This window comes from Mesoplodon mirus (genome assembly GCF_964341445.2).
Source record: "Mesoplodon mirus genome assembly, chromosome: 6".
Taxonomy (NCBI): domain Eukaryota; kingdom Metazoa; phylum Chordata; class Mammalia; order Artiodactyla; family Ziphiidae; genus Mesoplodon; species Mesoplodon mirus.
The window spans coordinates 5,374,057-5,392,974 of NC_138982.1; the positions used below are offsets into that span (position 1 = coordinate 5,374,057).

General features: G+C 35.9%; 1 protein-coding gene across 3 annotated transcripts in view; it reads right to left on the reverse strand.

Moving 5' to 3' along the window:
• Positions 1-18,918, reverse strand: part of PIK3CB (phosphatidylinositol-4,5-bisphosphate 3-kinase catalytic subunit beta) — a 204,185-nt gene that overhangs the window by 87,346 nt on the left and 97,921 nt on the right. For all 3 annotated transcript variants that reach the window (XM_082625119.1, XM_082625120.1, XM_082625121.1), the window contains 5 exons: positions 18,097-18,322; positions 8,781-9,004; positions 5,835-6,014; positions 3,241-3,411; positions 2,184-2,261 (listed from right to left, as the gene is read on the reverse strand). In XM_082625119.1, coding sequence (XP_082481245.1) covers positions 2,184-2,261; positions 3,241-3,411; positions 5,835-6,014; positions 8,781-9,004; positions 18,097-18,322 — 879 coding nt within the window. The remainder of the gene's footprint in view (positions 1-2,183; positions 2,262-3,240; positions 3,412-5,834; positions 6,015-8,780; positions 9,005-18,096; positions 18,323-18,918) is intronic.

Here is an 18,918-nt window from a genome sequence, read left to right on the forward strand (position 1 = left end):
CAGATAAACTGGTTTGCAGGGCAGAAGTTGAGACACAGATGTAGAGAACAAATGTATGGACACCAAGGGGGGAAAACCGTGGTGGGGTGGGGATGGCAGTGTGCTGAATTGGACGATTGGGATTGACATGTATACACTGATGTGTATAAAATTGATGACTAATAAGAACCTGCAGTATAAACAAACAAACAAACAAAAAAAACCAACTAATATTAAACTTTCTTTGGGTTATTTGTATGGAAATATGTTAATATAAATGTTTCAGACATTTCATGAAATTTCTAAAAATCTTATATGCTCTGGTATAATGTTATAAGCCATAATTCTAGTTATTACTTTAAAATGTATATCTCAGAAATAACTAAATTTCCTTGTCAATTGCATTATTATGAACTTTCATCAAATCTTTAACCGTGGTCATTTTTAAGTCTTTTGTCATTTAGAGACAGTTCTGGGTGTACTCTGATGCTTTCGCAAAAATGTTCCTATAAAATGGTTTCATCTTCAGGGAATTCATGGAAAAGACTCTGACAAGTACAGGCTTCTGGTAACTGACTGTACTGCTGAACTGAATGAATAAGCATTTTCAGAACTCTAGTGGAAAACTGATGAATTCATAAAAGTGCTAACAAAAGATCAAGATAAAAAAAATTTAATTACATGGGACTGAGTGAACTGATGAGGATGATTATAATTTTTGTGACTTTCTGTTTGAATAAAAAAAAAAAACCCACAAGGACTCAGAGGCAAAAAATATACAAATCAATTTTCACTGCAAAGTAAAGGAGCTGTTACAGTGGAGGATTACTGGACTGAATGTCAATATTATGACATAGTATAAGTGTGTTTCGTGTTTGGTAATTGCAATCTTTGTTGCTTTTGTGGTCATCCATTTACAATGCTTGGTGTCAGTTTATCTCTTGTAAAAATAAAATACAGTGTGTGTGCGTGAAAAAAAAAGTCAAAAAAAACAAAAACCATAAAAAAAAAGAAATATAATTCCCTAGGAACTCTACTAAATATTTAATAATCCAGAGGACCATCCAAGATATAAAGTGAAGAAATCAAATTACAGAATAATATACATAACATCATCCCTTTTCTTTAGGAAACCGACCAATCAACAAAATAAACACAACCATATGTTTATATGTATTTGTATAAACCATATGTGTATATATATTTGTAGAAACATGGAGGTCACTCAAGGCCTGTTGACCTTGAATCCCATATGATGGTAAAGAGATGGGGAGGAGAATCAGCAACCTTTTTCCTTAAATCATGTTTGGACTTTTATTGCCTGTACCAACAATCATGTTATACTTTTGCCATTGGAAAAAATTAATAAAGAAAATTTAAATTAAAGGGAAAAATTAAATTACCACTAAAATAGAAAACAAAGGCTAATTGGCCATAACCATACTCATTAAGAATTAAAATCTAGCTAAGAATAAAAGTGAAAAAAATCCCTTATTTTAATGACAGCTACCCAAAGAACCTTTAATGTCCATTTATAAAAGCAAGCCACTGGTAATCTTTGGCAAGGTGCTCCTGAATATATCCTCATGCCAGCAAACATCTCAAACTAACTGAATCTCCTTCTTGGATCACAAAACTATTCACTTAATTTCCTGCCAAGCAAAATAGAGGAAAATGGGTGCTTTACACTTTCAGACAAAATGCCTTGTTAAGTCTTAACTGTAGGGGTGGTGCAATAAATCCTCATGTGTTAACAAGTTGTGGTCTACAATAGTCATGTATTTTATTTCAGGAAATAATATTACATTTTCTGTGTTTTCAGCAAGTTTAAGTGGAAAAAAAGGGGGGAAGGGGTAAGAGAGGCTATTGTGCAGCTCTAAGCAAAGCTGAGAAAGGAGAGTAAGCCTGCACAGAAACATGTGACCTATAGGTTTGGCTCAAATTTCACTTGCTGAATTCTTGATCTAAACCAATTTCTTTTCCATAATATACACTGGGAAAATGTCAATCTATCCAGTACATCTCAAACTATTCAAAGAATATTTTAAAACAAAAATTCTTAATTGTCCTATATACCATACTCTATCTCCTGTAGTTAACCAATATGGGTAAAATTCATCTCCAATGTGACTTTCACTGAGCATATCAGTGACTTATTCAAATAATGGAGCAGAAGATAAATTCAAACCTTAACAAGTACTCACTTTTACAGTTTCTTCTGTGTTAAGTTTATTTCCCTTAACCAAGACAATTTGGAAAGGGTTGTTATTTTCCCAAACATGCTGTAAAAAAAATGAAATAAACACAGAGTATTTTAATGAAAGAAATGAATATTCTATGCTAGCAATGAAATTGCCTTATCAGTTCTCATTTCCATTGGTAAAAGAATGAAAATACACCTCTGAACTAACAACTGAAACTCACATATATTAAATTAACCATCACAACCACTAGCACTTAGTTCTCAAGGCAAAACAGGCAGCATTCCAGTATTGCTAAGAAATTCACTAAACACCATTAAAAAATAGTATTAAAAGTTTTGCATAAATTAAGAATTGACCAATAAATTAATATAAAGGTAATAACTTAATCATCAAGGAATGGTTAAACATGCAATTTCTTAAGACTGAAGAACTATTTTAAAACTGTTGTGTTCTAATGAACACAAACTTAAGATTTGCTTTATACAAATATATTACATTCTAGGAAAAAATGATGCCTTTGTTACATTTAAAGTCTAAAAGTATTCAATAAGAAAGAAAGAAGAAAACAGACAAATTATACCAAAATACTATTATAGATAAACTGACAGAAATGAGATATACCAGAAAATCAACTGTCTCTGCACATCTAACTTTTCTACTAGAATGCTCAACTTGCTCTTTGAAGTCCCACATTTAGCTCTAATCTCAAAATATCTCAAATTTGAGGGCATTTTTCTTTAGCACCAAAAGATAATCGAAAACTTAAATGGCCTGTTTACAATCATATGTAGCCTGAGTAAGGAAAAAGAAGGGTAGCTAAAAAGATAATTACTAATAAAAGATAATTACTAATAAATGGTGATGGATCTTTGGCAAATATGCATTAATCTTCTGTGGAATATTAATATTAATTCATATTAATAGTCTGTGGAAAATATGCATTTTCCACAGAAGGAAAACTGAGCAAAGAATATACGTGTGAGGCTTAAGCATACAACCTAACCAAAAAAAATCATGTGCCTTTTGGGGTTACCAAAGGTTCACACATGAAACTTACAGAAATAATTCGAGTTTTCTTAGGTGGTAAAGGAAGAGGAAGGTTAGATGAATTTCGATTTATGGCAGCCTCTATGGCAATCATTTCCTGTTCATATAGCTTCTTGATCTTGCAACATTCCACAAGTATAAAATGGGGCAAGGTCCTATTCATTACACAGTTCCGGATATACTACAGTGGCAAGAAAGAATAAGGTAAGGATTTTCAAGCAAAACTTACATCAACAGAAGAATAAAATTAAGCTGAACAACACTAGAACAAATGCACTGTGAAAGTGTATCTTAAATAACAACTCAATGTCAAGAATATGAGAAATAAAAATCACAACATAAAACTGCTACAATTAACTGAACATCTACGTACCTGAGAACTGAACTAGATACTTCTTATATGTTAGAGCTAATCTTCATAACTCTAAAAGACAGATTTTCCCCTTTTAATAGATTAAAGAACTGAAAATCAGAAGGCTAAGTTACACAGCTAGTATCTTTAACACCTGGATTTAAAGCCACTTGTCTGACTTCTTTTCTGTTTGCTAAACCTTGGAGAAATATGTGCCACAGTGTAGATGTTTTGTTTTCTCTTCTCTGCACTTAATACCTGACAGTATGACCAGCTGGCACACCTTTCCAGGGGCAGGGCTTGATCGTCATAGACTGTGATGCCACATTGCAAGCTCTGACCAGTAAGTCAGGAAAGCTGAATATGTAGTACACATGTGGCCATTTTTTATAAGTCCTGAGGTGGCCACATTTCCATGGATCCCTGAGGCAGACCTGATACCTTTTCAGCACAGGGCTCCAGGCACCCATTACTGCCTTTCCGTCAAAAACGTACTGGCCATATGACCTTGATGCTCTGTGTCATTTCCATGAAACCAGGATGATTCTCCAGAGGCATGTAAGAAGAGGGGTGGTTATTCACATTACCAAAGATTCCTAACATAATGAATAGAAATCCAATGTACTCCTCACTATAATAAATTTTCTATAGAGATATAAAGTGTGATTCAGTATATTGTATTCAATTCAGAACCACAGAAAATACACTTTTGGAAAAAAAAAAATTTCCAGAATGGCCTATAAGTGGGAGTTAACATGATACTATGACAAATATATTCATTCAAAAACTTTTCACTATGAAAGATGTATCATTTCATTTCCTTCAGGTTCCTTCACCTTCATTGTATATTTTCTTTCTCACATGACCTTGTACAAAAAACACACACGTTTTTAGTTTTCTTTGTAATAACAAATTCCAGTTTGAGCAAAACAATATACTTTCCCCTTACTAAGGTTTAAAAAAAAAAAGTGTTAAAGAAGCAGGAGGCTACTTAAAAGATGGCAGAAGGCTTCCCTGGTGGCACAGTGGTTGAGAGTCCGCCTGCCGATGCATGGGACGCGGGTTCGTGTCCCGGTCTGCGAAGATCCCACATGCCGCGGAGCGGCTGGGCCCGTGAGCCATGGCTGCTGAGCTCGCGCGTCCCGAGCCTGCGCTCCGCAACGGGAGAGGCCACAACAGTGAGGGGCCCCGCGTACCGCAAAAAAAAAAAAAAAAAAAAAGATGGCAGAACACGAAGGGAGGAAGTCAGTACTTAGATGTTACCGCCAAGCACTTTTCCTCTTCCTTCTTCCTCTCATGGGCTAGAGTTCAAGCACTTACTGTCAGAATGCCACAGATCCCAAAGCTGTGCACAGAGGTTATAACTGCTGCTAGACTTTCTACCTACTAAATCAAGGATTAAGGGCTGCACTAAAAATCTGAAAAAAAAAAAGAAGGGGAGGATACAAAATCCCCTGTTACCTGGTAATAAATCAGAGCTCCTTCTCAAACAGACATCACTTAATAACTGGCATGCCTGTATCCCTCTTGCTTAAAACAAACAACAAAAATCACAAATAAGAGTAATCACAGGTTTCCATGGTGGCACAGTGGTTAAGAATCCGCCTGCCAGTGCAGGGGACACAGGTTCAAGCCCTGGTCGGGGAAGATCCCACATGCCGCAGAGCAACTAAGCCCGTGCTCCACAACTACTGAAGTCAGTGAGCCTAGAGCCCACGAGCCACAACTACTGAGCCTGCATGCCACAACTACTGAAGCCCATGAGCCTAGAGCCTGTGCTCCACAACAAGAGAAGCCATGGTAATGAGAAGCCCACACACCGCAACGAAGAGTAGCCCCCACTAGCCACAACTAGAGAAAGCCTGAGCGCAGCAAGGAAGACCCAATGCAGCTAAAAATAAATAAATAAATAAATAAAAATTTTAAAGAAAGAGTAATCACATATTTTCCTAAAATTCTGTTACTATTTACCTCTAACTTGACACTTAACCCAGTATTCTTTATGTAACGACCATTTTTTAGTCTCCAAAGGTAATTTCAACAACAATATCCTCAAGTTCCTTGAAGGCAAAGCTTCTTTAAATAGCATACCTTATGCTGGGGGAAGGGGTGTCACAACGCACATATCTTATTTAAACTCCACTATACTCCAAAAATAACCTGAGGCACATCAATTCCCTGCATAAAACATCTCCTCAAAGAATTCATGATTAAATGTAAATAAATGGTAAATTGATAGTTAAAACACATACCTGGAACTGAATTAGTGGGTGATCACCAAACACATATTCTACTCTCCCACTGATTTGCAACACATAGTCATAGGGGCTAACTTCATCTTCTTTCCCATGAATAGTCAAACGTTTTTGGATTGCCAATTCATTTATTTTGATAGGATTCATATTAGGAGATACTTGAAAGCTAAACACATCCTAAAAAGGGGGGGTAGAAAAAAGAAGCAATTTTGTATTTACACCGGTAAAAAAAATCACTCTTTACATTTGTACTTATTATTAAGTACTACACTGTACACAACTATACATAATGTTTACACATATACATCCTTTACATTTAATTTCCAGTAAATTTTCTTTCCCCCTACCAATCCTGGAAAATCATTTTTTAACCTAAATGAATACCTTCTTACAGTTCATCTCATTTTTAGTTTAGTGTTCCCACATGCTGCTTCCCAATGCTGGTTATCAGCAGTAATGGTGAAATGGCCAAATGAGAATTTTGTAGAATTGGGGGGGTGGGGAGCGGGGAGATGCATGTATGATGGAGTAGGTTGCCAAACAGCCTTTATTCTGAGATTCTGTCATTCCTATTTTTTGATGGTAAAATGTTTATTCACTTATGAAACAGTGCTGGCAATAAATTACGGTATGGGGTTTGGGGTTTTTTTAAAGCAATAATAGCCTAAATAAAAATCTATAAACTCGGGCTTCCTTGGTGGCGCAGTGGTTAAGAATCCGCCTGCCAATGCAGGGGACACGGGTTCGAGCCCTGGTCCGGGAAGATCCCACATGACGCGGAGCAACTAAGCCCATGCGCCACAACTACTGAGCCTGAGCTCTAGAGCCCGTGAGCCACAACTACTGAGCCCGCGTGCCACAACTACTGAAGCCCGCGTGCCTAGAGCCCATGCTCCACAACAAGAGAAGCCACCGCAATGAGAAGCCCGTGCACCACAAATGGAGAGTAGCCCCCGCTCGCCGCAACTAGAGAAAGCCCGCGCCCAGCAACAAAGACCCAACACAGCCAAAAATAAATAAATAAATAAATTTATTTTTTAAAAAATCTACAAACTCTATGTGACTTCCTAAAATTATTTCATAACTTAAAAATTTACTATTCTGTATGATCAGAAACTCTAAGAATTTTTGGTTTAATCCCTGGGAAGTATTTAGCCAGAAGAAAAGGAGACTAAGGAGACATATGATAGCTATATTCCAATTATCTGAATATCTGGCATGTAGAATAAAGGGAGATTGAATGGATACTTATTAAATAGGAAAGTATAACCAGATGAACAGAAGTCACAGAAAGCTAGCTTGAATTTAATTTTCTAAATTCGAAATTTAAATGTGTGCTTGCTCACAGTGAAAACATGCTACTTCAGTAGGCAGAGGGCTCCCATAGCAACTGGATGTATTTGGTTAGAGACACAGGATATAAAGGATGGTGAAAAGAATTATTATGTTATATAAAGAGTCTGCCTAGATGACGTCTAAACTCCTTTCACCGTTAAGTTCTATGACTGCTTGAATCCAATAAGGTTTTACATCTATATTTCTCTTCTAACTTCAAAACACTTCTTTTCACATATACTTTGTTACAATGATGATCACATTAAAATTTGTATATCCAGTAGAGGTTTGACCCATATGTGATGAAATTCAAACTGACCTAGATGGACAAACTGCCCAGAGCAGGTATTTTCAAGTTGAATTCTAATCACCTTTTAACAGTAAAATACCCTATTTCAACTCTTTCAACAATGCAGAATTCCCTAAACAGTATTTTAAATTTGATCTTTACACTTTATGATGTCCAATTCTTGGCTTAAATTGAACTTGAGTCTCAACATACCTCAGTATAGAGTGGCAAATTGTTTTCTTTTTTTTTGCTCTAGACAAACATCCTTTGCAAAATGCCTGAATGTAGGATCCTTTCTTTACATCTGACCTAACAAATACTTAATAACATGTTTTTGGAAAGGAGGCCGACTTGATAAAATGAGAAACACCTGGAAAAAATCCTGGCTCTACTGCTGACCAGCTATGAAGCAGGGCACAAAAGAACTCAAACTTCTCTCCCTGTCAGTTTCTTCACTATAAAATGGGGTTAAAATAACAACACTTTATTGGGTTGCTGTGAGAAGTAGAGAATATATTTCAAAAATACCTTTCATAATTCCTGGCATAGTAAAGTGCTCAACATAGAATGGCTACTGATAAAGGTTTTGTTATTGTTATCACAGTAATTGAAGAACAGAACAAAATATCCTTGTACTCCTACCCTAATTCCAAGGCCAGAGACTAGATGATAAAATGAGCACACTTCATACAAAGGCAGTAGCATAATCTAGTTTGTAAAATTGCTATGAACATTCAGATACAGATTAACTGTATATACACTCTATTATAATGCCCAATTCCGAACCGGCACTTAGTTCACATATTCACAGAATGCAAATGTAAGAAAATGGAAAAAAAGAGCTCTTTGATCAAACCTTTCATTTTATAGACAAGAGAAAAATCACATGAGAAAATAAAATTATGTCTACATTAAACAACATTATCTATACCAGGGGTTGGCAAACTTTTTCTCTAAAGAACCAGGCTTTGCTAACAACATATGAGTATCTGTCGCATATTCTTCTTTCTTTTCTTTTTAACATCCTTCAAAATTCTTTGAGTTTTTTACATCCCTTTAAAAATATAAAAACCATTCAAAACCACTGCAGAATGCAGACCCTGATCTAGACAAAAATGCATCAAAAAACCATATATGTGCAAAGGATGTGTCACTTTAGGTTGTCACATATAATCCTAAATATATTTCCATCTTAAATCTAAAAATGCTCTTTGTCAGTGTTTACTAGGTGAGCAACAGCCTCCTCTAACATTGGTGCTGCATTCTGGTAAAATTCACAAATTTATTATAAAGTATTTCTTAAAATAATATAATACTACCTGACAATTTTCAAAATGAACAGCCACAATGAGCTTTCCTCCATAAAGTTTATCTTCTAAATTTTCAGGAATGGATGGTTCATGCTCTGGTGGATAGGTTTGCTTTAGCCAATCCATCCAAGACAATCCCACAAGCGACTGAATCTTTTCCTCACTGAATCTGCGCATTTTTATTCGGAATTCATTCACCTCAGGATCCTTCAAGGCATCAAATTCATGCAAACCTAAACAAAAATTTTAAACGTGTCATTTTGAGTAGCTAAGAGAATACAAAATATACTCAAAAAAAGATAATTTGGATGCTTGGTTTTTATGAAGCCAACAAAACTGAGTAGGAAAATATTATGAAAGATAAAGAGAATATTATGAAAGATTAAAAAAATTCAAAATAAAATAATGAACTTCACGTATAGAAGATGAACATACAATTAGATTTCTAAAGAATACAAACTTGAAACCTCTTAAAGAAATATAGTTGGTTACCAATTTTAAAAAGATAATCACTGAAATTCACAGTACTATTTTAAAACCACATATGAAAGAGCCACAGTTTTTCTTCACAAATCAAGTAAATCACATTTAAAATATTTAAGAAAGGCTAAGAATCTGAAAACTTTACAAATAAGCCTAAAACTCAAGTTATTACTTAACTTAAAACTCAGTAAACTTAAATTTTATAAACTTTCAGGTTACTGTGATTTTTCACCAATGGTTATAGTATATCAGTTAGTCAAAAATCTCATAAACATAAAACTATTTTTTGTTGTACTGAATTATGAACCACTTCTGCCATGAAGATAACTATATAACAGCCTGTTCATAAGCTTATAATTATTCTAATAAATAATTCTAGATATCTAAAATAATAAAAGAACATGTATAAATTTTTATATGTGCATTAATTTTTACCTATCAGATTGGCAAACATTTTAAAATTGGACAAAACCTTAAGCTGGAAGGGACAGAAGAGAAATAGGCATATTTAATATTTATTAGAACTCACACTCACACACACACACACACACACACACACACACACGTTTTGACCTTGGTATTCCACCAAAATGAACTGCAACCTGAGAGACTCAGGACCAACCAGTGAAAGTCAAATATGTTCCCCAAACCAACCACGTAAGATGCCCAGCTTCTTGTGAGCCCACCTTGAGCTTCCTCCTGCCAGCAACTTCCATCAGGCATACATGAAAGCCATCCACTTTCTCTACCATAAAACTTTATCACTCCCTTGCCTGACTTTGAGTCATTGCCAAACACAAAATTCCTTTATTATAGCAAGCTCTGAGTAAAAAGTCTGTTCTCATTTGCATGATTGTTTATTTCCACAAATCTATGGAAATAATTGTACAGATAACATGATATCAGTACAAGCATGTTCACTGTAGCTTTGTTTATAATAAATAAAAAACTGGAAATAACCTAAAGATAATCATTAAGACCTGGTTAAAAAAATTAAGATACATCCATATACCATGATAGAGTGGTACAAGTGCTAAAATGAATGAAGTAGATCTGTGTTGTTAGGATAAAAGTCCCAGATATATTAAATATATAAAGCAGGGACACAATGGGTCTCGCAAGATTTCTTTTATGCAAATTCAAAAGAAAGAATATAGAATGCATATAAATTTTTGCCTTGAAAACTGAGATAATATTAACAGCATTTCATAGTGTTGGAGAGGGAAGCACAGTGGTGCAAGCTGTTACTTTTCATTCTGTAGGGCCAAATCAATACTATATCATTTGAATATATTCACGTCAATGAGTGTCATCTTGATAGTAGACTTACCTGCATTGTATATTTACGTCTATTAAAACAGTCATTATTTCTAAAATAAATATTAGCATCAATTTGAGGTATTAAATATAGAAAAATTAAAATGTTTAAGTTCCATAATACAACAAAGGTAAAATCTTGAGGGTACAATATGATTTCTTGGATAGTTTTAGATCTGGAATAAAATATATTACTCTAAATCAGCTATGTGAATGAACTGTACTTTAAGTGAACTACCTTAAGTATCTTACAGCTTCTTCCTTTGCACTGTTCAAACTATTTCTATTCACAGATCATCGGTACTACAGATAAGGACATGGAAATGAATACCTAATAATAGATACATCTAACAAAAATCAAACTCTTTATCTCCCTTTATCTACTAAAAGTCATGTCTAATCCACTTTCTAAATGTCTCTCAACTCTGTCTAGTTCTCTTAGGTCCTACAGCCATTACCTTAATCCTAGCTACCATCATCTCTCCCATGGATTAATTATTACATCAGTTTTTCATTAATTTCTCTACTCACAATCTTAATCCCTCCAATCCATTTCCATTCCCCAACCTAAATAATTTTTCTAAAATGAAAATCTGATGACGTTACTCCCCTACTTAAATCCCTTCAACAGCTTCCCAATTGCTCTTACGAATTAAATCTCTACTTTTTACATGGCCTGGATGGCTCTGCATGCTCTGAAGCCGGTTGCCTCTCTGGACTTCCTGCTTATCCTAGCTGTCCCCTTAAGCAAATCATAGTCAATTTCTTTTATTCCTTGAATAGGCCATCCTTCCTATATGCCATTCCCACTTGCTTTTCCTTTTTCCATCTCCTTTTACTTACTCAACTCCTAATGAGCGCTTAAGTCGTGGTTTAGCTGTTTGTCTGCAAAGAGGAAATCCCTGACTCGCCCAGTTGATTTAAATGACCCTCCTTGACTTATAGCAGCTTATACATTGTATTGTAACTGTCTGTTTACTGATCCATTATTTCCCACTAGATTGTGAGCTCCAAGCAGACAAAGACCACATCACCCAAGTTCAGTGCTGTGGTTCTCAAGTATAAACACTCAATATAAACTGTTGAATTGCAATTGCTATTGTTTTGGTAATTTTTTTCAATATAATATAAATAAGGGACTCTTTTCACGTAACTATGAGAGTCAACTGAAAAGTACAGATTTCTTTCATACATCCCAGACTCACTAAATCCCAATCTCTGACAATCTGCTTTTTAAGAAACTGATGAATGGTTACCTAATCTATAACAAAGGAGGCAAGGGGACTTCCCTAGTGGTCCAGTGGGTAAGACTCCGTGCTCCCAATGCAGGGAGCCCAGGATGTGATTCCTGGTCAGGGAACTAGTTCCTGTATGCATGCCACAACTAACAGTCTGCATGCTGCAACTAAGAAGCCCGCATGCCACAACTAAGAAGTCTGCATGCCGCAACTAAAGATCCCGCATGCCACAACAAATATCCTGTGTGCCACAACTAAGACACAGCACAGCCAAAATAAATATTTTAGGGCTTCCCTGGTGGCGCAGTGGTTGAGAGTCCGCCTGCCAATGCAGGGGACACGGGTTCGTGCCCCGGTCCGGGAAGATCCCACATGCCGAGGAGCAGCTGGGCCCGTGAGCCATGGCCGCTGAGCCTGCGCGTCCGGAGCCTGTGCTCCACAACGGGAGAGGCCACAACAGTGAGAGGCCCGCGTACCGCAAAAAAAAATAATAATAACATAAATAAATAAATAAATAAATAAATATTTTAAACAACAACAACAAAACAAAGGAGGCAAGAATATACAATGTAGACAAGACAGTCTCTTCAATAAGTGGTGCTGGGAAAACTGGACAGTTACATGTAAGAGAATGAAATTAGAACACTCCCTAACACCATACACAAAAATAAACTCAAAATGGATTACAGACCTAAATGTAAGGGCAGATACTATAAAACTCTTAGAGGAAAACAGAGGCAGAACACTCTCTGACATAAATTGAAGAAAGATCTTTTCTGATCCACCTCCTAAAGTAATGAAAATAAAAACAAAAATAAACAAATGGGATCTAATTAAACTTAAAAGCTTTTGCACAGCAAAGGAAACCATAAACAAAAGAAAAAGATAACCCTCAGAATGGGAGAAAATATTTGCAAACAAAGCAACCAACAAGGGATTAATGTCCAAAATATACAAACGGCTCATGCAGCTCAATAACAAAAAACCAAACAACCCAATCAAAAAATGAGAAGACCTAAACAGACATTTCTCCAAAGAAGACATACAGATGGCCAAAAAGTACATGAAAAGATGCTCAACATCACTAATTATTAGAGAAATGCAATCAAAACTACAATGACATTATCACCTCACACTGGTCAGAATGGCCACCATCAAAAAATCTACAAACAATAAATGCTGGAGAAGGTGTGGAGAAAAGGGAACCGTCCCACACTGTTGGTGGGAATGTAAACTGGTACAGCCACTATGGAGAACAGTATGGACGTTCCTTAAAAAACTAAAAATAGGGCTTCCCTGGTGGCGCAGTGGTTGAGAGTCCGCCTGCCGATGCAGGGGACACGGGTTCGTGCCCCAATCCCGGAGGATCCCACATGCCGCGGAGCGGCTGGGCCCGCGAGCCATGGCCGCGGAGCCTGTGTGTCCGGAGCCTGTGCTCCGCAGCGGGAGAGGCCACAGCAGTGAGAGGCCCGCGTACAGCAAAAAAAAAAAAAAAAAAAAAAAAAAAAAAAAAAAAAAAAAAAACTAAAAATAGAACTACCATATGACCCAGCAATCCCGCTCCTGGGCATATATCCAGAGAAAACCATAATTTGAAAAGATACATGCACCCCAATGTTCATTGTAGCACTATTTACAATAGCCAAGACATGGAAGCAACCTAAATATCCATTGACAGAGGGATGGATAAAGAAGATGTGGAACATATGTACACTGAAATATTACTCAGCCATAAAAAAGAACAAAATCATGCCATTTGCAGCAACATGGATGGACCCAGAGATTGTCATACTGACTGAAGTAAGTCAGACACAGAAAGACAAATATCATGATACTGTTTATATGTGGAATCTTAAAAAAAAAAAAAAAAGGTACAAATGAACTTATTTACAAAACAGAAGTAGAGTCATGGATGTAGAAAACAAACATGATTATCAGGGGATATGGCAGGGGGAGGGATAAGTTGGGAGATTAGGATTGACATATACACACTACTATATATAAAATAGATAACTAATAAGAACCTACTGTATAGCACAGGGAATTCTACTCAATACTCAGAAATGGCCTATATGGGAAAAGAATCTAAAAAAAAAAAAAAGGGAGTGGATATATGTATACGTATAACTGATTCAATTTGCTGTATACCTGAAACTAATACAACATTGTAAATCAGCTGTACTCCAATAAAAATTAAAACAAAAAAAGAAAGGAAGGAAGGAAGGAAGGAAGAAAAAAGAAAGAAAGAAAAAGGAAGAAACGGATGAAGCCTGAATTGGGGAACTACTATAAAGATCTCTTAAAAGTAGAAACTTTGCCAAAAATAAAAAGTTAGGCTAAGGAATTTAATTTTAAGCCTAGTTAATTGCCTATATGTCTTTTGGTATGAAAATCTGATAGCATATCTTAAATTTTAAGAGTACTGTATAGTTTACAGTCAAATATAAATTTTTGATATTAAAAATGTACTGAATGAACAATTTCTTCATATTGAAAATACTGTTAAAATCCTACAGACTATGTATTTCCTTCACTTTAAGGTATGCCACAGCTTTAGATAGGTGAGGAGAAAAAGGAAGTGTTCAAATATTTTTTTCAGGATGCTGACAAAATCCTCTGATCAAGATTTACTACTGGGTATTTGGAGAAATTAATGCAGGAGTAACAAGTACCTTCACTACAGAGAATAATCAGAACCCCAGCAGTAGCTCTATAAATAATTATTGAGAATAAACAGAAAATGAAATAATTAGGCATATCGTCTTTCAGGAAAAGGTATTTTTAGACCCATCAGGGCAGTTATGTCTGTAAAGGTTCTATTGTTTTCGCTGGGGAGGAGGAGGCAGCAAACTTGTTCCTGAAGTTAAATTGAAATAATTGTTCATTGTTTTCCCAGGAGGCATGACCTCACAAAGTCCCGGTTGTAGTCATCACATACAAATCAGCAACTGCAAAAAATGGCTTGTTAGGTATTTAAAGTAAAATTTCATTCTAAAACATCAAAACAGACTTACCCAACTTCCTAAATGACTGTTAACATTTGAATTTGTGTATATGAGCATAAGGCCAGCTTTCCTAAACTGCTGAGGATCTAAAGTACAATTTATAAATTTTAAGAGCTTATAAACTGTTTAATTCAATGCAATAAAACACTCATGGCATTTTCTTAGTCATTCAAATTGCAGGGCACATTGCATAAAAAAATTTTTGTACAATAAGCTTTATACACTAAATGAAATATGAAATATGGTACATTGTTTATAGAAAGAGAAATTCAATTCTAATATATATTAGATATCTGTGCTGTTAGTAGGGTGAAGTTAGAGTTGTCAAATTTAACAAAAAAAAAACACACAGTATGTCCAGTTCTATTTGAATTTTAGATAAATAGTGAATGACTTTTTGGCATTAAGAGTATCCCATAGATCTACTGTACTTTTATTTGGTAAATCTGACAAGCTTAGGTACAGATAATGGTGACTAATGATTCCATATGCTTTGAAGATCAAGACCCAAAGAGAGCACAGTGATCTAAGTTTTGAAAAGATGGTAAATCTCAAAAAGACACCTATATTCTCATAAAAGTTAACTCTCTCTGTGATGCTAACCTTTCGAATTGTCAAATATTTCAGCTTCCCTAAATATCAGCAGAAAAATGCAGAAAAACAGTATTTTCACAAACATGCACACAAAACTGCTTAAAAAGAACTATATCAAAATATTATCAGTGGATATTCTTGTCCTGGATAACACTATAAGTGATTTTTTTATTCTTTCTGCTTTTACATATACTCTTTAATTCAAAGGAAAAATTTTTACTAATGGAGAATAATTAAAAGTTAAAAAAAATCTTTGGAGCTCTAAAAAATAGAAAGGAATGCTTTCTATTGAAGCTATTAATATATTTTTGAAAAATCTGTATGGTATACAATTACAAGCCTATTTAATGGGGGAAAAAGTCATTGCCAAAGCAAACTAGCTATCATCTGAAATAATCAAACATTTTTAAATACCAGGGTGTCATTCAGTAAATAAACAAGCTTCTGTTTTAAGTACTCAAAGGGAAGAGTTTAGTCCCACTGTGTAATCATTAGCTAGCCTGAATTAACTGTAGGTCAAGATCAAAGCATAGTATCCTAAAGGTACTTACTATCTTAAAGGGGAGGGATGGTACTATATGATCCTATAAGAGTGAATGTGATCAATACAGGTAGCCAATCCAGATCCAACACTCTTCAGATATTTTTGGTTTTCTCCTTTAAGCCTCCTCCTCAGTAATCCCTTGCAGTATGCAAATTCAAGTTAATACCCTGTCTAAGGAAGGACACCACTGGCCCTTTAGACATCTAAGATTACTATAGCAAGAGAGACTGCTCCGTGTTTATTGTGTTACTCACAATTCTCCCTGAAGTTAATATGCAAAGAATAATGTGGGCATGATATATCTTGACTTGCTATAAAAGTAACTTCTACTTAAAAGATAATTTTACTTATGGAGTAAAATTTATGGAAGCATCAATCAGCTTAAAGTCTCGGTTAGCATAGAGAGTTGTGCATAAATTACGTTCATACTACAGAGGTAGTTCACAAGAAACTGAGGGTGCATCTCTAAAAAAGGGCTTCTCAAAGTACCTGAGGCAAAGGAACAACTTTTTTATTTCAAATTTGCAAAAAACCAATACTTTTATAAAATAAAAATAATTCACTAGACATATAGATTGCCAACAAGCACATGAAAAGATGCTCAACATGGCTAACTATTAGAGAAATGCAAATCAAAACTACAATGAAGTATCACCTCACACTGGTCAGAACAGCCATCATTAAAAAGCCTACAAATAACAAATGCTGGAGAGGGTGTGGAGAAAAGGGAACCCTCCTACACTGTTGGTGGGAATGTTAACTTGGTTCAGCCACCATGAAAAACAATATATGGAGGTTCCTCAGAACACTAAATATAGAGTTGGCACTTGATACAGCAATCCCACTCCTGGGCATATATCCAAACAAAACTATAATTCAAAAAGATACATGTGGGCTTCCCTGGTGGCGCAGTGGTTGAGAGTCCGCCTGCCGATGCAGGGGACACGGGTTCGTGCCCTGGTCCGGGAGGATCCCACATGCCGCGGAGCGGCTGGGCCAGTGAGCCATGGCCGCTGAGCCTGCGCGTCCGGAGCCTGTGCTCCGCAACGGGAGAGGCCACAGCAGTGGGTGGCCCGCGTACCACAAAGGAAAAAAAAAAAAAAAAAAAAAAAAGATACATGCACCCTTATGTTCATAGCTGCACTATTCACAGTAGCCAAGACATGGAAACAGCCTAGATGTCCGTCAACAGATGAATGGATAAAGAAAATGTGGTATATATACACAATGGAATACTACTCAGCCATAAAAAATAATGTAATAATGCCATTTGCAGCAACATGGATGGACCAAGAGGTTATCATACTAAGTGAAGTAAGTCAGAAAGAGAAAGACAAACACCATGTGATATCACTTATATGTGGAATCTAAAATATGACACAGGGCTTCCCTGGTGGCGCAGTGGTTGAGAGTCCGCCTGCTGTTGCAGGGCACACGGGTTCGTGCCCCGGACCGGGAAGATCCCACATGCCGCGGAGCGGCTAGGCCCGTGAGCCATGGCCGCTGAGCCTGCGCGTCCGGAGCCTGTGCTCCGCAACGGGAGAGGCCACAACAATGAGAAGCCCGCGTACCGCAAAAAGGAAAAAAAAATAAAAATAAAGTATGACACAAATAAACTTATCTACAGAACAGAAACAGACTTGTGGTTTTTCAAGGGGGAGGGGAGGGGGATGGATGGATTGGGAGTTTGGGATTAGCAGATGCAAACTATTATATATAGAATGGATAAACAACAAGTCCTACTGTATAGTGCAGGGAACTATATACAATATCCTGTGATAAACCATAATGGAAAAGAATGTATATTTATGCATAATTGAATCACTTCTTTATACAGCAGAAATTAACACAACATTGTAAATCAACTATACTTCAGTAAAATAAATTTTAAAAAAATAAGTCACTGGAAAAGAAAAAGATAAAAAATTACACACACCCTTGGATGTTGTGGCAATATCACATCGCTACAGAAGTTTATTCTCGATTTCTATACTTACTTTATCTCAGACTGGTAACAATGTACAGACCAGCACTGGTCCACGGACCACACCTTGCAAAGCAACGTCTTAGATCATACTGACTACATGTTTATACAGATAACAACAAACATGTTAAAAATTCAAAATAAGAATTTTTTAAATTACCTTTTCCTATAAGGACTCCAATTTTTGAGTCTAATTTTTCCCCTGGGTCACAACTTCTTGTCACTAATTTAAGAACTGGAAGAAAAGGTCTCACATCACAGAGTCTTCTTGTTTCATCTTCAAGCTCCTCATATACAGCAGTTTGATTCACACATGCAAACATATAGGAGTCAATCTCCATAAGGAGGTTAAACATTGGGTAATTATGAACTTGTTTCCATAACATCTGCAGGAAAAAGTAATAAGACATTTTCTGAAATGGAAATACTTGCTCAAGTGTACAAAGATATATCTACAAGGATGCTCACTGCAGCACTCTTTGGAAAACTCAAAAACCGAGGACAAGCAAAATGCTTAGCAATAAGGGATCAGTTAAGTGAATTACGGAATATTACAGAACTATAAAAATAAAACAGAAAAACATGGTAACATGGAAAGCTATATGAGATATATTAAGGTTGGTCTCTTTTAAAAATAGCAAATTGTAAGAGAATATGAACGGTATTTAACCCATTTTTGTAAAGTAATATAATGGTATAATGCAAACAAAGCATTTATATAAACAAAAGTATTAAATGTGAAAATCTATGGAGAATAAGAATCACTGAAGACTTCCATATTTAGCATTCTTGTGAACATAAATAATTTCTAATTAAAAAAAAGAACATTTAAAGTATGTATCATCTATCACCCCCATACAAAATTTACATTATTTTTGTCCTGAATTCTTTTCTATTCCCCAGAGTTATCTCCATTAACTAGCACTGTCCTGTCAGGATGAGCAGAATCAATTTCTCATGATCTCCCCTGAAGTCTCCTGGA